A 20276-nucleotide genomic window follows, 5' to 3' on the forward strand; every position below is an offset into this window, starting at 1 on the left:
TATTTATTTTATTTATAAAGGATACATGTACAAAGGATACATGTACAAAGGATACTGTTGGCAGAGTACATGAAACATTCCACCCCCCATCGCAAGTGATTTTATTCTGCATGTAGAATATTCAGCAGGAATGCACAAATGTCACACAAAGGAATAATAATAATAATAATTATGACGTGATAAGATCATTCATTTTAGCACCGTGCGCTCCGCTCTCTTCAATGAGGAAATGGAAATCCAGACCTTGTAGAAAAGTGTCGATTTTCGGGGTTAGGGTTGAAAGTAATTCTCTCTCTTTTCAGAGGCACACAATTACTCACATAAGACCCTACATTTAATAGTTAATTTAATAGTTAGTTTGTGGATTTGGTTTCCAGGGACTTTAATCATCAAGGGGAGACAAAACACGATTGATTTCGTAGGCTGAGAGCGAGAGCCTCCCTGCTTGCTGCATATACTGTACTGTAGGTAGTTGTGCACTGCCGCCCCCTAGTGTCCCACTTTGATACCACATACTAATGGCAAACAGAATTAACGCCGCGTTGCGGTAAAAGACGCTTATTGATCCGTCTACCACTGTATACAACAAGGCTATCTTTGTTGACAATGTTTATTGACAAAAGCATTAAAACAAGCAAATATAACAATATTCTCCGGTCACTGGCAGATACTAGCTACAACTTGTTCAAAGCAAATCTCTCATGTCAGCATTTGGCTTGTGTGTTATGGCAATTTCCTATGTTGAAACAACTGATCAGCAGTAACATGTAGTTTAGCGTTAATCTCAGGAGAACAGAATATTATAGCTTTGATCTTCACAAATCATAATCCTCTGTTGTGTGTCCCATCGGTACTGGACGGCGCCTACCCCTGGAAGAAACGAATTAGACACTGTTAATCACTGTATAACGTTAATGTTTGCTTACCCAACACTACGTGCGATTGGTAAATACTGTAAATGCAGAGGTGGATAAAGTATCCAGAGGAGTTTAACCCCCTTGTTCCCCCTCATTGATTGATAGTTGATCTAACGTTAGCTAGATATATAACGCTATAGCTGGTAGATCATATGAGTATGCTTTGAGTCTGCCTCATCTCAAAGAGGTAACCTAGGTAAACAGAACTGCGTTTGTTTTCTGTCTACGTCCGAATATGTGCAGCATGCAATACTAGACACTGTTAATCACTGTATAACGTTAACGTTTGCTTACCCAACACTACGTGCAATTGGTAAATACTGTAAATGCAGAGGTGGATAAACTATCCAGAGGAGTTTAACCCCCTTGTTCCCTCTCATTGATTGATAGTTGATCTAACGTTAGCTAGATATATAACGCTATAGCTGGTAGATCATGAGTATGCTTTGAGTCTGCCTCATCTCAAAGAGGTAACCTAGGTAAACAGAACTGCGTTTGTTTTCTGTCTACGTCCGAATCTGTGCAGCATGCAATACTGTTTAACGTTGTATAACGTTAACTTATGCTACTCTAGTCCAGTGGTTCTCAAACTTTTTCTGTCAGGCCCCACTTTGGAGGAAGAAAATCTTTCGGGCCCCACCGCTCCAACAAAATTGAAACAAAACGGTCCAAGTTTAACTTTTATTGACATAATGACCATTCATTTCTATATTCTGGCTGTTTTGCACTGCATATCTTTTCAAAAACAATAACAATAAAGTGCAACCTCTACAAAACAAAATAAATTTAAATATCTTAATTGTGAGTTCAAGTCACTATCACTGTATTAAGGGCTGCAATGAGCCTGTTTTCCACTGTAAATCTTTTCAAAACAATAATAAGGTGCAACCTGCAGAAAATAATAAGTGCAGACATTTGTGAGGACTCAAGTTTTCTCAGTATTAAGGGCTGCAATGAGCCTGTTTTCCACTGCAAATCTTTTCAAAAGAATAATAAAGTGCAACCTGTGCAGAAAATAATAATAATAATCCGTGCAAAAACCCACACAGTTCTCCCATTTCAGCCCGTGTTCTGTCAGGTAACTGTTCAGAAGCTTAAATAGCTCTTCAGCTGTTGCTCTGCTTGTAACGTACTTGCAAAACAGCAAATCCTCACTCAGTGACTCCGACGTGACAAAGCGAACATAGGCGATAAGCAAGCAGTCTTTATTGCTGTCCGTAGCCTCGTCCACTTGTAAGGCGAAACGTGTGTCTGTCAGTTTTTCTGTGAGTTGTTCCTCGAGGTCATTTGAAATGTCACATATACGTTTTGCAATTGTGTCATTGGACAGCGGGATAGTCTTCAATTTTGCAGCGCTGGTCTCATCCAGCATAGTTGACACCATATCGATAGCTGCTGGGAGTATGAGCTCCTCAGCGATGGTGTGCGGCTTCTTGCACTGTGCAATTCTGTATGCGACCTTGTATGACGCTAGTTGTGCTTTGCTGTTCACTGATGCCACTTTTACAAAGCGATTTTCCTGCTTGCGGTATTCACCGAGTTTCCTCTGAAAGAACCCGAGTGGCTTATTGACGAAAGTGGGGTGTGTTGTCTCCAAGTGTCTTTTTAATTTGTTAGGCTTCATGCTGTCCGCTGCCAGAGTTTTCAGACAGAGAACACAGACTGGTCTCTCCTCGTCTCCTACCGCATTGACTGTGAATCCCAGAGCAAGATAGGCGTCATCATATTTTCGTCTCGGTTGTTTTTGTTGACTGCCGCCGTCCGACTCCTTGTTTGTCCCTGCCAAATGTCTCTTCATTGTGCACTAATCTAAAACACTAAAACAGCCTCCAGTCTGTCTGATGAAATTTGAACATGTCAATACGGAAGCGCGGGGTTTGTTTATTTCCTCACGGGGAAAAGAAGTCCGACCTAAAAATGGCTAAAACATTGGTTCCGCGGATTTCACCCGCGCCCCACCTGTAATACCACTGCGCCCCACAAGTGGGGCGCGCCCCACACTTTAAGATACACTGCTCTAGTCTAACGTAGCTAGCGTTAATGTCATGCTATGTAATTAGCGTTACGTTAGAAAATAAGATTACCTCGATTTTGTGGAAGATGCAAGCGGCAGGCTGGTGACGCCGCGCGAGGTCTGGAGGAAATAATACTCTGGTTTTTCTTCGGGCTATTGTATTCAATGTGAGAGCAATGGAGCAAGGCTAGCAATAGCAACTAACGTTAGCAACATTTGTTAGCCAAGCTAACGGCTAGCAGGGAAAATAACATGAACAAGATGGATGCCGTGGCGGAGGAAACCCTCCCCCGAGTCCCGTCCACGCTCACGCCCTTTCCTGTTTTCCCGGCTCCAGGTTTGAACAGATTTCCCACAATGCAACAGGAAAATCCATTCATCCAATCAAACGAAATCAAACAATATCGGGAAGTGAGCTTCATTTTGCCGTGTCAAAATCATATAGCTAAGGTGGTCCAGATATTATGTACAGTCTATGAATAAAACCCCTCTTTCTCTCTCTCCCTCTTTCTCTCTCTCCCTCTTTCTCTCTCTCCCTCTCTCTCTCTCTCCTCCCCCCCCCCTCTCTCTCCAGGTGGGATCCACTCTCCAGGTTTTGAGGCTGGTGACAGTCTCAGTTGCCAGGCTCTGATGAACGCAGACGGTCTGTACCTGGTCTCCTACTACGCTCTGCTGCTCAACCTCAAGCTCTGCTGCTGCGACTACTACCGCCGCCGCACGCTGGCCCCCGGCCTCAGCCTGGTGAGCACAGTAGAAGCACAGTAGAAGCACAGTAGAAGCACAGGAGTAAAACACGATTCAGACGGAAGCCCGTCTTTATTGTCACACGAACACTACAACACATGCATGCGGCCACAACACACACTCATGCTGACGGTGGCCGGTGAAATATGTCCTCTGCATTTGACCCATCCAGGCTTGTCCTTTCCTCCAGGGGGCAGGCCAGGAGCAGTGGTCGCTTTTTCTTTCCAGCGCCCGGGGACCATCATTGGACCAACTTCAGATGTTGTCGTCACTGGTCGGATGACGATCTTCTGCATGTTTTTAGTGGGGGGTTATGTACGGAGGAACCCCCTGGGGGGTACGGGGAGAACATGCAAACTCCACACAGAAAGGCCCTTTCGGCGAGATAGCCCACCTGTAGGCAGTAGGCACTGAAGATATGGGGGGTCACAACTCCAGCGCCCACAGCGTCCCAGGCGAGAATCGAACTCAGGACCTTCTAGCTGTGAGGCGACAGCACTACCGACTGCGCCACCGTGCCCCCTCGTAGTAGAGGAAGGATACAGTAGTACGATTAGTCTTTGCTTAGCATCTGTGTCTCCTGAGGGTAGACTAGAAAAAGTACAATAGTGTTGCACGATTTACCGGTGCCAACGGTCTACCGCCGTGTTAAAACGTCACGATGCCTACTATACCAGCTGCTTTAAACAACGCTACTACCGTGGGACACTATACTACCGTGGAATGACGGTACCAGCAGCACAAGGAAGCAACACTTCTGGAAGCAACACGTGTGCGTCTTTGTTCCTATGTGGCTTTGAGGAGGGCAAAGCTGTAATTTTTATTTATTTATTTATTTATTTATTTATTTATTTATTTATTTATTTATTTATTTATTTATTTGTTTGTTTGTTTGTTTGTTTGTTTGTTTATTGAACAGGGACAAATGCATTGAACATGATTTCATATGACCTACAAAACAGATGTCATGCATACAGGTTTCTAGCCGAGGCTAATTTGCAACCCCTGTCCCTGGTTAGGCCTTTACTGTTAAAACAAAAGTTCAAGAGAAAAATTAAAACAGTGCCAAAACGTTAAAAACGAACCATATAAAACAGAACAAAATAAAGACAAAAATAAAAAGCAAAAACACAAAATGGATAAGGACAGAAAACTAATATAGTACAATACTAAAAGTCAATGTTAAATACAGTGAGTTCTGTCAATGTTTTATTTATGTTTATTATTATTATTTATTATTTATTTATTATTTATTTATTATTTATTTATTATTTATTTATTTATTATTATTATTTATTAATGTTATATGTGCAGCACCAACTGCTAGCCATTAGCATGCAGGTCGCTAGGTCAGCTGACAGTGGCTCAGCTGTCTCGAGACACACACGGACGCACGCATACTTTTCACGAACCCAGAAACGTTGTCACAACAACATGTTGGACAGCGCAGTAGCTTTACAGCGAACGTCAGCAGCCTCGCTCTGTCTGCCTGAATCATCTCCTCCTCCTCCACCGGTGCTGTCGCAGTTGCCCGTGTCAAGAGACTGCGAGTTAGCTAGCCACAGACAGGAAGTTTGGCTTAGCCTGCACCTCTGGAATGAAGCTGGAGCGGAGCTTGCACAGCACAGTCAGGCTCCAGTATAGGAGCGGCCAGGGGAGCGACCTGGACCTTTAGGGAGAGGCAAATTGTGATATTTTTTTTTTTATGCGAGTTTCGCAAATCCCATTTCTTTGTATGTACATTAAACACATATATGCTCATGTTTTTCTATCTGTTGGTGGGCTATCTTAGACAATTTTTACGACATGTATCAGTCTCGGGAACACACCGGACGTGGAAATGTCTGTCGACGCTGCCTCGGCCAGCCTGCCACCGCAGTGTCACTCAGCACAGTCAAAATGCAACATTTACACTTGATAGAGTAGAGTGTCATGTGTGTGTGTGTGTGTGTGTGTGTGTGTGTCTGTCTGTCTGCAGAAGGAGTTTGTGCGTGTGATCCAGAGCAGCGGGGTGCTGGTGGTGCTGTCCCAGGCCTGGATCGAGGAGCTTTACCACCAGGTGCTGGAGCGCAACCTGCTGGCCGAGGCTGGGTACTGCGGCTCTGCCGAGGACCATGCACTGCCTCTCATCACCATGCTCACAGGTACACACGCATGCACCGTCACGCACGCACACGCACACATACACACAAACTAGTTTTGTAGTACTCGAGACCCACCGGTATTGAGACCAGATTTTGATGGTCTCGGTCCCTGACCCCCCCCCCCCCCATTCTCTCCCCGATTGTACTTGGCCAATTTCTCCCTGCTGCCCTGGGGCCGGTTGCACCAAGTGGTCTTAACTATGCCTGGTCGTAACTCCTACGTCGGTCTTAGTTAAGACCAGTCTTTAGAGTGGATTTATGCCTGTTGCACCAACACGGCTTACGTTTTTTGGTCTTAACTATGCTGGTCGTAGCAATGCGCGTCCATGTGAATTGCCAGGGAATGCACCCTGATTGGATGATGTTGCAAAAATGTGCCTCGCAACCTGCTTGGAGCGTCACTGTGCCACTACGCTCTATCAGCCACTACTGTATGTGCATCACTACACCCTCCCTACTCCCACCCTCCCTCGCTCCGGGGGAAAAATGGAAAAATGGCGGCGATTGAGCCAGACAGACAGTCTGAATGAAATTGAATGTAATGTTCCCAATTCTATGTATTAAATTCTAAAAAATGAACGGCAACATTTGGGAAGGCTAAGCCACACAACTAGTTAGTTATAATCTAACATTGTGCTTTCAAAGACGGAGAACTGGCTGTGTTACGACGATGACGGTAAGGACTCAAAAAGGTCTCCGCTGAGATCTCTGTTACAGGCAGGCACTACGCCTCCTCCTGACCAGGCGTAGGAGTTACGCCTGGGCGTAGTGAAAAGAAGGCTTAAGCCGTCTTGGTGCAACCGGCATAGCTGTTAGGTCGTAAACTTACGACCAACTTAGCTTAAGACCAGTGTAAGACCAGTTGGTGCAACTGGCCCCTGGTCAGCTCCCCAGATCTGGGGAGAGCCGCAGAATAGCACCATGCTTCCTCCGACACATGCACAGTTGCCAGATGCTTATTCTCACCCAACAGCATGGAGCTTCACCGGCAGGACGTAGCATGTGGGAGGATCACGCTATTCCCAGCAGTTCCCTTCCGCCCCGAACAGGTGCCTCGACCGACCAGAGGAGGCGCTAGTGCAGCGACCAGGACACATACCCCTAATCCGGCTTCCCGCCCATAGACACAGTCAATCGTGCCTGTATGGACGCCCGACCAAGCCGGAGGCAACACGGGGGCGCGAACCTGCGACCCTCATGTTGGTAGTCAGGGAATCTACCGCTACACTGATATTGGTCTCGGCCTTGACTTGTCTCAGACAAGCCGGACTCAGGATTTTATTTCAAGACCAGTCGAGGCCACAAGGCCCATTCTGAGCCAGGAAAAACCATGTTTTCCATCGTGTGAAATTATTTTCTACTGCAGACCAACATGTTTACATTTCAAATAAATGTTTGTTTCAACATAACCACCACTATAGATTAATGCTTCTGTTAATTAACAGCATACTTCCACATCCAGATCATATACTGTATCATCATACAGGTTCTTACATACGCTATAACTTATCAACCAGTGGCTGACAGTTTTGGGGGGTCATACTTTAGCAGCAGTAAAGTGTTTTTACCCTTCATTCTGCCCACTGTGTTGAGCCTTTCTGAAGGTCAGTGATACAGTATGATACTGCAGTGTTTCAGATCGAACGATTGCCTTCTGTCATTGAGTATTATACTGTAGGGATGCACGATATATATCGGCAATCCGATGTTGCAGTGGTAATATCGGTTATCAGTATTGGCCAAAATTTACACATTGAGAGGAAACAATGTCTATGATTTATGGGCTTTTCCAAATGTTTTGGAAATAAAGAAATGCATTACTTTTTTAAATTCAGTGTACATGTTTTTTCGGTATGTGCAAAATTTTTATTATCATAGAAATTTGTTTTTATACAGATCATATCGACATCGGTAAATATCGGTTATCGGCCATAACAGCAATGTTAATATCGGTTATCGGTAGGCTATCGGCCCAAATTTTCAAATCGGTGCATCCCTAATATACTGTACAGCCATGTATTTGACTCCGATTATTAAATAATGATTTATTTTGTTGTTAGCAGAACAATGGTGTAAAAGGTTAAGCGGACGCCAGCGAGTGTTGTGGAATTACTTTAGCACTCTTAACACTCGACACGTCAAATTTCATACGAACACATGGTCATTAAAAGCTCCAAATAGTTTAGGAAATAGATTTTGATGAGAGAAAGTCGTACGGCGAGCTTGGGTGACACTCGCCCATCGATTGTTAATGCCTTAACTGCATTGTTTACGCTAGCATGGAGCCAGGGTGTCCGACTCGGGGCTTAGTGACGCTCACTGTCGCATAGCGTCCGTTTTCTGACTCTGGTAAAGATAAATCTGAAGTGAATGATTAAAATGATATACTGCTAGAACGATAAGAAGTTATACTTAATTTTTTGTTGTCACAAATTATTTTATTGACAACAAATAATGGTACATTTACAAACAAGGGGGAACAGAAACAGAAAGGAAAAAGAAAATGCATCTTTTGGTCTTTTGGATCTATTTTCCCTTCACTCTCCAGTTCCTCTTCTTCCATTAAACATGTTTTCTTCCACAATTGTTAACCATTGCTTTTGTTGGTGACGTTTCTCTTCCCCAGTTCCTACTGTAGTCATAGCTTTTTTTGGCTGCTACTAACAGTATTCTAACCAAATATCTATCACTCCCCGAGACAGAGATAAAGAAGCAAACAGCTCTCAGGAATCTCATATCCTACTATTTGCTGGAGTTCCTCAGATACCATTTCCCAAAATGTACTTATTTTCTGACAATTCCAGAAAACATGAGAGTGATCAACCTCAAAAGACCCACGGTCTCTCCAACACTTCTGTCGTTTGTGGAGCTGTTTACTTTTCATTCTCGGTGTAATATAAATACCGGATCAGATTTTTCCATGAGAACTCCCTCCAGGTCCGTGAGTTGGTGGTTGTTTGGTGATGTGTCTTCCACATATTTAGCCAGTCTACATCTGAGATTTCAACACTAAGCTCTTTCTCCCATTTCACCTTCATGTAACCAGTCGAGTGTTTATCATTAGTGTTTAGTGATGGGTATAATGCTGAAATGACTCTTATGTTACTTCCCTCATATGCTTTCATTATGATTTGTAGCTAACCGCAGCTGTCTGACATGAGATAATAGCAGCAAAATTGTCACTATATAATCACTTTGTCAATCAATTGTCAATATAATTATTAAGATTCATTAATAAAATAATCTGCTCCTCCTCTCCCTTTCTTTCCTTTCTCCGCCTCTCTTCTGCCTCCATGTGGTCTCTGTCAGATATTGACGGTCTGGGCAGCAGTGCTATTGGAGGCCAGCTGATCAGGAGAGCTTCCAGCCAATCACCCTTCAGCTGTGACAAGGCTGCCAGTGACATCGCCATGGCAGGTCTGTGTTCTGATGGTTGGCTGGCTGAACGTTAGTCTCTCCCCAGAGTCAAATATGACGTTGAATCGCTGCGCTCCCCGCATACTACATACGTGAGTCTGTGCCACTTCACAGCCACTGCTGGTTTTTGAAGGCGGGTTGAAATTGAATTGAGTGACAGGTCGTAGCACCGATGAGAGAGCGGTTCGAAGAATGGGCCGCGCATCCCGTGTCGTCTGATCACAAAGTCGTTACTGATTGGAGAGGACTGAAGCCATCGCTGGCATTATGATTGGCCAAGTGAACGGTTCCCTCCCATAACCAGCCCGCTGTGGGGAAGTGTCCCAGACCCAGAGAGAGCTCTGCAGCATGCAGTAACATAGTGTATCAGACCCAGAGAGAGATCTGCAGCATGCAGTAGCATAGTGTATCAGACCCAGAGAGATCTGCAGCATGCAGTAACATAGTGTATCAGACCCAGAGAGAGATCTACAGCATGCAGTAACATAGTGTATCAGACCCAGAGAGAGATCTGCAGCATGAAGTAACATAGTGTATCAGACCCAGAGAGAGATCTACAGCATGCAGTAACATAGTGTATCAGACCCAGAGAGAGATCTGCAGCATGAAGTAACATAGTGTATCAGACCCAGAGAGAGATCTGCAGCATGAAGTAACATAGTGTATCAGACCCAGAGAGAGATCTGCAGCATGCAGTAACATAGTGTATCAGGCCCAGAGAGAGATCTGCAGCATGAAGTAACATAGTGTATCAGACCCAGAGAGAGATCTGCAGCATGCAGTAACATAGTGTATCAGGCCCAGAGAGAGCTCTGCAGCATGCAGTAACATAGTGTATCAGACCCAGATAGATGTGCAGCATGAAGTAACATAGTGTATCAGACCCAGAGAGATCTCTGCAGCATGCAGTAACATAGTGTATCAGACCCAGATAGATGTGCAGCATGCAGTAACATAGTGTATCAGACCCAGATAGATGTGCAGCATGAAGTAACATAGTGTATCAGACCCAGAGAGAGCTCTGCAGCATGCAGTAACATAGTGTATCAGACCCAGATAGATGTGCAGCATGCAGTAACATAGTGTATCAGACCCAGAGAGAGATCTGCAGCATGCAGTAACATAGTGTATCAGACCCAGAGAGAGATCTGCAGCATGCAGTAACATAGTGTATCAGACCCAGAGAGATCTGCAGCATGCAGTAACATAGTGTATCAGACCCAGAGAGATCTGCAGCATGCAGTAACATAGTGTATCAGCATAAGAACTCTCATGGGTCTGGCGTTGAGACTAGCTGACAACAGAAGACTGGCCGGTGTTGCCACGGTAACCACCGCTGAGTCATCCCCCATGACGTGTGTGTATGCGTGTGTGTGTGTGTGTGTGTGTTAGAGAGCTGCAAACCCGAGGGTACCCTCGCGGGCCCCTCGGGCCTGCCAATACGGGCCAAGGCCGGGCTCGTTTTTTATTTATTTTTAATTAATAGGTCCGGGCCGGGCCGGGGTCGGGCCGTTTTTCAATAATTAAATAAAATAACGTTGTATTACTCGCTTGATTTTACACAGCAGAGCAGTCACACAAAGAGGAGGAGCGCACACTGCACAGACACTCGCCTAGCCACAGCCACACACACACAGACACACACACCCTCACCGTGACGTTAGTCTGCCACTCCGTCAGCGTAAAAAACAACAACAAAACAAGCCGCGTGTGTCCGTGTCCGTGTCGTGAGAGAGAAATGAGATCGATGGACATAAAACAAAGTTTGCGAGGGGAGAGTTAAACAGTCCCCACTGCAGTAGGGAAAGCTCATTTCAACCTGTTCAAAATGAACTCATCTACCATACATTGTGAGGACACTAATGTGACGTTATTCAATGCAGCTATAAACGGTAAGTCTGCTGTTTTAATTTCGATATGCTTGAGTGACATAATGTTTCAGTTTGTGGGCATTGTTGCTGTTGGCAATTAAACGATCTAACGTTCTCTTTCTCGAGACAATATGTGTGGATTTTGATAGGCCACGGTAGCATGTGTGAGAGGGGGAGAGAGAGACAGAGAGAAAGCTGCAGTGTTTGTCTTCATAGGCAACACAGTCTAGCAACGTTTTGGACCAACGAGTTCAGCGGCGCGGCAGCATGCACAGAGAGGGAGAGAGAGATGTGTCGTCATATCGTGATATTGATGTCGGGCCTCGCAACGGGCTCGGGCCAATTAATTTCATGACTCATCCGGGCCGGGTCGGGCACGGGCCTGCATGTCACGGGCCGGGGAGGGCTCGGGCCGAGATTTCAGGCCCGCGCAGCTCTCTAGTGTGTGTGTGTGTGTGTGTGTGTGTGTGCTTGCACGTGTGTGTTTACAGACTTTTCGCGTCATCATCATCTCCTGTAGCTTTGCCTCTCGCCTTGATCTCTGTATTTTCTCCAAACTGGGCTAAATGTTCAGCTGTAGTTCAAGGCCACATGTGAGATGTCACAAGCACTTTGATGAATCGATGAATCGATGAATAGACTACGGTAGGGGTGTCACAATATATCGTCCCACGAAATTTCGCGATAGTAAAACGTCACGATATGTATCGTTGAGATGAAATCTCATATCGTGATTTTTTTTTTTTTTTTTTTTTTTTCCAAAAGTAGACAAAGAAACGTCTTTGTTTGTTGAAGTTCAATGTGTGGAAAGTAGTTCAGTTGAACAAGTCTCTGAAGAGACACATGAGAAGTTATACAGGAGAGAAACCATTCAATTGAGTTTCTGGCAAAACTGTTTACTTGACAGGAAAAACTGAAGATGCATAAAAAATAGACTAAGAAAAGTCTTGTTGTTTGAGTTTGAAGAAAAACTGAAGATGCATAATGAGAATTTATACTGCTGAGAAACCTTTTAGTTCAAAGTAAATCTAAGTGACGGTGTAACTCATTCTATTTCAAGATAAGCCTTATCTCCAATCTCATGTTTTTTCTAGTTGTTATTGTAATAACAATTTCCCACAACAGCATGTTTTGTATTTGTGCATTTCAAATAAAATACTACTTTTCCAGTCATATATTGTCATTATTCAAGTTTAAAAAAATATTGTTAAAATCGTATCGTATCGTATCGTTATCGTGAACCCAGTATCGTGATACGTATCGTATCGTGAACTGAGTGTATCGTGACACCCCTAGACTACGGTAATCATTGCAGCTCTAGATGGGACAATATATATATATATTGAAATTCAATATATCACAATGCAAGAAAGTGACAATATGTATCGTGGGGCAGAAAAATGAACTGTGATATTAACCCAAATCATATTACAGGAAGTTGGTAATGACATTTTTACTACTAACCTAAACTAAACTTGTACCACTGTTCCTTCAGAGGTTGTAGTGCTCCATAGTTGATTGCTCTATTGCTGACAAAAATGTGTTATTGTAAGTCGCTTTGGATAAAAGCACCTGCCAAATGACGTAATGTAATGTGTGTGTGTGTGTGTGTGTGTGTGTGTGTGTGTGTGTCTGCGTGCGTGTGCGTGTGCGTGTGTGTGTGTGTGTGTGTGTGCGCGTGCGTGTGTGCGTGCGCGTGCACGTGCGTGCGCGCGTTTGTGTTTCCTCCAGGAGCCGTGTTCGCCCGCTTCCTCCTGACCGGTGTGTGGAAGAACCTGATGGATGTTCTGTCCACGCCGCTGACGGGCCGCATGGCGGGCAGCTCCAGGCTGGCCTTCATCCTGGGGGCCGAGGGGCTGAAGGAGCAGAGCCAGAGGGAGAGAGACACCATCTGCCTCAGCCTCGACGGCCTGCGCAAAGCTGCCGCCCTCAGCTGTGCTCTGGGTATGAGCAATGTGTTTGTTTCGTCTTGTTGTTGTTGTTCTTTTTGAGATTATCTTTGCGGCATTTTTGCCTTTATTTGATAGGACAGTAGGCAATCGAGCCACACAAAAGTTGTATCTTGATGTGTTTGAGTTCATTTGCCTTAGAAAACCCAGGGAAAACCAGTCCCCAGTGACTTTAGTGCGGCCCAATGGGGACTGGTTTTCTCAGACAGTTTCTCAGACACAATCTCTCTGTGTCTTACTGTATACGGACACAATCTCTCTGTGTCTTAGGGCCTGTGTCCACCTAGCGTCTTTTCATCAGCTCCGGCATCTATTTTCAGTTATTTCCAATGGGGGGAGAGCGAATGCGGGCGCACACGGACGTCTAGAGAAAGTGCGCAGTGCCCAGCGTCTATTTTCACAGCGCTCCGCCGTTTTTGTGCGCCCGACTCCCAGCGCTTCCAGCTGAAAATATTTTAACTTTTCAGAAAGACGCTGGTGTCGGTTGCTCCTTTTCTGGCAACTAATCATATGGAGAAACTATCGCAACAGAGACAGAAAGGCTCAATTGTGGGAGCAGATTGGCTAGACACTTAATATTTCTGGTGAGTGTTGAGCTAAATCACTGTATGTGTGTTGTTTGCTAATGTTAGCTGTCAGCTATCAAGCTAGCTACCGCACTGAACTAACGTTAGTTTCAGATGTTAATTGTGCGCTGAGATCAGCACTTCTCAGCGTACTTCCAGCGTTTAACGGTCGGAAAAATACGCTAGATGGACACAACTGTACAACTGTATAATTATGGACAAAATTGCAATGTCATGAGGGTGAGTAGATGATGACAGAATTTTAATTTTTCTATGTTTCCTGTGTGTGTGTGTGTGTGTGTGTGTGTGTGTGTGTGTGTGTGTGTGTGTGTGTGTGTGTGTGCGTGCGTGCGTGCATGCGTGTGTGTGTGCGCGTGTGTGTGTACTCTCAGGTGTGGCTGCTAACTGTGCATGGGCTCTGGCCCAGATGGCCGCAGCCTCCTGTGTGCAGGAGGAGAGGGAGGATAGGGAGGCGGGAGAGACGGGGGACACGATCACGCAAGGTACCCACCACCCATCACACACACACACACACACACACACACACACACACACACACAGACACACACACACACACACACACACACACACACACACACATACACAAACTACACACAGTTTGAGTTGACAGCATTGGAGTGAGCGTTTCCTGAGTATATCATTGATTATAGCAGAGCAAAATGAAAATGTTAAATGATTGCATCATTTTTTTATTCAAGACAACATTGTCATCTTTCATACAGATTAAGGGCTCTAACATCAATGTAAGGAAAGCATGCATCAATGCAAGGATGCGCACGCTATCGTTGCCCCTATGGAGGAAAAATCTGTGCGGCCGACATCCTGGTATCATATGAAACTAGAAGACCTAACGCATCCCAGTTCAGGAAATTCACCACAATCGAGTGCGGCCGGTCTCCTTTACTTGCGTGCATATGGAGGAGGGGTGCAATGTGCCCGGGTTATATTTAGTTGGTCTTGGTTTATTCCCAGTATGTCCCGACACAGTTCATTCACAAAACCAACAGTGTCATCATTTCCCTCCGCTCCCTCTTTCGTCATCCGTGAATTTTTGGAGCACTTTTAAGGACCCATTTAAGTCAAAACTATCGGTACCAAATTCCGGTACCTGCTGAGAGCGCATCTGTTTGAAATGTTCTAAATGAATAATGTTGAAATAGATTTTTTTCTTTTACAACTGAAATTACTTACCAAACAAAAAGTACCATTGGATACCAGACAATTGTCCAAGTCCCTCTGATCCGAGTCCCAAGCGAGTCTCAAGTCAATTGGTTCCGAGTCTCAAGCAAGTCCCAAGTCTTTCCTTTTGTCGGCAAGTCAAGTCAAGTCAAGTCACAATGTTATTTCAAGTCAAGTCTCGAGTCGAGTCACAGGTTATGTCAAGTCGAGTCACAGGTTAGAAAAAATGACAAGGCAGAGATTATTTAGGCTGCAGACGTGCGCGTTCACGTTAATACGTGCTTGTTGCCAAGCAACACACTTCTCTCAGACGAGCTCGAGACAGCTGACAGACAGCTCCAACTCAGCTCAAACTTATAGAGTTGTATTCAAAGCATAGAAACGTTCTCACAGCTCAATTTAACAGCGCCAACACAAGCAGTTTGATCACAAGTGCAATCAGTACTGAATGCGATGGCAGACTGCGCACTGCGGGCAGTTGACGAAGTCAGGAAGAAATTGAAAGATCTTCCGACGCATCAGCTTAAAACCCGCCGACGAGCGGAGGTCCTGCGCCCAAAACGTCTATATTTACAGCACATATCGATCGATATTTTTGGAGAAGATTCCGGCCGCATCACGCGCAGATCAAGATGAGACAGCTGTCAGTGAGTAGCTACGCATTTGGGTGTAACTTTTACGCCTGCTCCATACACAGACGCAGCGCATACAGGGTGCACTAGTCATAAAATTAAGTTAGTCGTAACTTTGAGTTCTACATCGGACGTAGCGTGTAAACCTAGGCGTACGCCCAGCTGGTGCACTCGGCTGATCTTGTCACAAGTCCGAGTCGAGTTTCGAGTCATTTTCTTCCAAGTCCGAGTCGAGTTTCAAGTATTTACCTTCCAAGTCCGAGTCGAGTCGGAAGTCGTCAAATTTGCGACTCGAGTCGACTCGAGTCTGAGTCCCTATGACTCGAGTCCAATTGTCTGTTGGATACCGGTACGGAATTTCAGGTACTGGAACTGGTACCAGTACCGCTTCAAATGTGAACGGTACCCAACCCTACTGTGTAAACAAAGACGATGGCGGCAGATTTGGAAGAACAGCTGACTGAATTGATCCGTGCCGTGGTTAGCGCCATCTAGTGTAGATGACGGCACATGACCACTGCATTAAGACAGGAAGGCACGTGCAGTGTTTAGTTTGCCTGTATACTTTTTGTCCTTATGGGAATAAATGAAAAAAAGAAAAGAACGGAGAGAGAGAACATCCCCAGCATCAGATTTAATCTGAAACTGATTAAAACCATCAAAAGCCCTTTTTACACCCATTTAAACTTAATGTATGCATGTTTTATGGAGTTTTCTGGTTTTTCCCTTTTATTTCGATTTATTTTTTATTTTTATTACAAAACGTGTCCTTTTGACCCAGTAGTGAAGTCCAACGTGCTTCAGCCAGGTTTAGAATAAAGGTGCGTTCACACCGACCTATTAAAGTTTTTCGCTGGCATCGAGTTTACGTACAAAGTCAATGCAAACAAGCGATTGAGCATATATTCGCCCGGGAGAAAAATCGCTGGGCGTCTGAGCGACAGAGACAGAGCGATAGGGCGAAAATTCGCTCGTCGCCCGAGATGAAATATCCCAACTCGAGCGAGTATTTATTCATTCTTGCATCGGGGGAAAACACAGTTGCGTTGTTTGCATTTTCATCCTGTCTAACGTTAGAGCTGTGTGCTGCTTGTTTCTTGACAGTGAAGATCTCTCTCGTTTCTCAAGCTCGCTGCACCCGCCCACATCTATCAGACCGACACAGGTGCTGCCAATTGTGCACAAATAGTCTCTCCCTCTCTCCGAGCTCTGAGTATGAACACCTCGGCCCGAGGGCGGAGTGCGCTCCCGGTTTGCGGAGCGATTTAAACACAGCGACAGAGCGATTCCAAAGGGTTGAATCGAGCGACAGGGAGAAAAATACATATCTCGGTGTGAACACAGCTTAACACATTGAGTGCCACAGCGCTTCAGTAAAATTGTCTGGAGCCTGTGCCAGATTCACTTCCATTCAGTTGAAAACAGCTATAGAATTTTTTCTATTAGGGCTATATTGACAGGGCTGGACTCTAATGAAACATTGAACACTCCTGCTTCTTCCAAAGAAGAAATTTTGTTTCTAGACAGTTCCATTATGAAATGACAGCCTCTGAAAGAAGTGCACTTTCAAGGGTTTTCTGCCGTTTTTTTTTACTTTTCAAGATATAGTCACTTTTATGAATACTTTTTGCACTCTAATTTCGAGCGCATTCACTGACTCTGGCTGGTGTTTTCTGATGTGGTGGCGTGGTGTAGTTCTGTGCAGCCTGCTCCCCCCACCCCCCTCCCCCCCCCCCCCCCCCCCCCTCCACCTCTGAGCTGCGGGCTCCTCCCCACACGCACAGAGTCTGTTTTCTCACAGACTCCGTTTTTGCCCCGGACGGATCCTAGCGCAACAAGGAAATGCCAAACGCGACTGAACGAAAAGGTTTGGCCGTTCGGCTTCGGGTGCTGGCTTTCTGGCAGGGAATCGTGTGGAGAAACTATATGCAGATACCGTAGATAGAAGCAGAAGAGCTCAGTTGTGGGCGCGGATGCAGCCGAGCCAACTGTCCGCTGCAGACAGAGCAATCTATACGGCTCTGGCTGAAGCATGCATCGGTTTCCCCTTTGATCACGTCTTTCCCTGCTTTCTCCTGCACAAAGTAAAGGATCTGAGGTGGGTGGCGCAGCTCCCGTGTCGATGTTTAAGGTGGCGCCGTGTGATCCCTTGAAGGGATTCATGCTCACTGGCTAGGTACGACCTTAAACAGCAGAATTATGGAATAATATGAATTATGATTTTAGGACGTCCACAGACGTCCTTGGCACTCCTCGTTACTTTTTTTTAGGACGTCCAGAGACGTCCTTGGCACTCAATGTGTTAAGATGGTCCTGGTGCTCAACAGTCAACAGTAGAGGGCAGTGTACCTACTGTAGAGAAGCTTTTTACCGGGGCACTTCAAACAGGCTAACTGAAGTAAGACTCTGGAGCACTCATTGGGTCTGGACGTTTATTGCTGACGTTTCACAGGTGTCGAACGGAATGATTCTTGTTTCATATCCACATTTTGCAACGATCAGTCGAATTAGGCTCATTAGAATGAACCATAGTTTTTATTGCATGTTTCTGTTTCTGTGTGTGTGTGTGTGTGTGTGTGTGTGTGTGTGTGTGCATGTGTGTGCATGCGTGTGTGTGCACGTGTGTGTGCATGCGTGTGTGTGCATGTGCGTGCATGTGCGTGTGTGTGCATGCGTGTGTGTGCGCGTGCATGTGCGTGTGTGTGCATGCGTGTGTGTGCACGTGTGCGTGTGTGTGCGTGCATGCGTGTGTGTGCGTACGTGTGTGCGTGTGTGCATGTGCGCGTGCATGTGCGTGTGTGTGCATGCATGTGCGTGTGTGTGCATGCATGTGCGTGCGTGCATGTGTGCGTGTGTGTGCGTGCGTGTGTGTGCGTGTGTGTGTGCAGTGAAACAGCGCGTGGAGCAGCGGTGGGAGCAGCTGGGGCGTGCTCATGGCGTGCGTCTCCACACGGCTCATGTGCTGTGCATGGACGCCATTCTGAACGTGGGCCTGGAAATGGGCAGCCACAACCACGACTGCTGGCCACATGTCTTCAGGTACACGACTCCCTTTTTTACTTAAAAACTGCTTTACTGAAACTAAACTGAAATTTAAACATAAACCATTCAACGATTATCTGTCAACGATCCGATTCGATGCATCGCGGCACGTCCGCATCGCGATGCATCGATTGAACGATTCATTTGGACACCCCTACCATTCAACTAGTCGACTGCCCTTTGGGAGTAGTCGGTGACTAAAGTACATTCGTCATGATCGTTATCCGCTTCCTACTGAACTTAATTAGCGTTATTTCTGTACAAATACACATTTTTTGTCGTAGATTGCTGACAAGTGTGTCAATGTGAAATTTGAAAGTGACTTTTTGTTCCAACCAAGATTTGTATATTCCGACACCGTCTCAATATTGTGTCCATTGGGCGAGGTAATACTGTATATATATAATATATATATAATTATATGTTTGGATTTTTTGTCATTTTATTTTATATATTGGTGTATTTATACTGTAATTTATTTATTTTTGGGACATTTCTATTATCAGTCATAACTAAAACATATTCATCTGATAATTTTCACATAAATCACCTCAATAATGTTTTCTATGTGCACTCCAGGGAGTATCAAACAGATGTTGTTTGTTCATTTTAAGAATGGCGTTTACCTGTTTTTGCAAATGAACTCTTCAATATATAATACTGTCTGCAAGCTACTGTCCACAATGTTACACTGTCTTTTTTCTCCAAAATTGTACTTGGCCCAATTCCCCCTGCTGTCCTGGCCATTGCTCCACCCCATCTGGGGAGAGTTGTAGACTAGCACCATGCTCCCTCTGAATGCTACATGTGCAGTCGCCTGCCGCTTCTTTTCACCTGACGACGAGGAGTTTCGCCGGCAGGAGGTGGCGCGTGGGAGGATCACACTATTCCCCCCAGTTCACCTCCCCCCAAACATGTGACCCCGACCGAACAGAGGAGGCACTAGTGCAGCGACCGGGACTCATAGAGAATTGAACCCGGCTCTCCGCGGTGGTAGACGAGTGCTTTACCTCTACACTACCCAGACGCCTCATATTACTGACATGTTTCACTAACAGCACCTTGTGACTTCAGATACAGTTTAAATCAACCCCATCTACTGTTGACTGTACACACCTTTATCTCATTCACAATCCCCATCTCTCTGTGTGTCTCTGGGGCCCTTTACACGAGGACAGTTTCTGAAAGAAACGACACAATAGCGTTTCCTTCACACCTTTTCCTTCACACCTTCTCCCTGTTTACATGAGCGCTGTTGCATTTTTAAAACGCCGTAATGTACATGCCAGGTCGCTAGGTGGCAGTGTGATCACCTTATTCTTTGCCCATACAAGGACGTTCTGCATGACGTCATTTCGTAATCGTCCTTCCGGTTTTAAACGCGGAAGTAGAGTACGCCTACCGCAGTCATTTAGACTTGCCAAAAAGCTGTTTTCAAGCTAAGATAAACCCCAAACTGTTTTAAAGTTTTAATATTTGTCGGGTGAGAACGTAACGTATATGTGACCAGTTTATCAGAATAACGCCTATTGGAAATCGTTAACGAGCAGCGAGGACCGGGAGCGCTGACTGTGATCTGTCAAACCCTACTGTAGTTAGGCTACTGGCAGTGAGAAAACACTGTCGACGTGCTTTTGTAACTAACGTTAAATGACGACCGGGTACAGCCATCGGCTCCTCGCAGCAGTAACGTTCTGAACATGTAACTGAAGTTGGCCGCAGTGTAGCTTAATTCTGAATGTTGCCAAACTTCATTCATACTGACGTTTTATTTGGTTGC

The 20276-nt window shown here is 45.3% G+C and overlaps 1 protein-coding gene across 1 annotated transcript in view; it reads left to right on the top strand.

The window, feature by feature from the left end:
* Positions 1-20276, top strand: part of arfgef3 (ARFGEF family member 3) — a gene marked incomplete at both ends in the record, with an annotated part of 134229 nt that overhangs the window by 69573 nt on the left and 44380 nt on the right. Inside the window, 6 exons of the mRNA XM_083650524.1 lie at positions 3506-3672; positions 5654-5819; positions 9129-9236; positions 12839-13051; positions 14015-14125; positions 18343-18493. Of these exons, the coding sequence (XP_083506650.1) occupies positions 3506-3672; positions 5654-5819; positions 9129-9236; positions 12839-13051; positions 14015-14125; positions 18343-18493 (916 nt within the window). The remainder of the gene's footprint in view (positions 1-3505; positions 3673-5653; positions 5820-9128; positions 9237-12838; positions 13052-14014; positions 14126-18342; positions 18494-20276) is intronic.

The sequence above is a fragment of the Poromitra crassiceps genome (genome assembly GCF_964638095.1).
Source record: "Poromitra crassiceps genome assembly, chromosome: 14".
Taxonomy (NCBI): Eukaryota; Metazoa; Chordata; class Actinopteri; order Beryciformes; family Melamphaidae; genus Poromitra; species Poromitra crassiceps.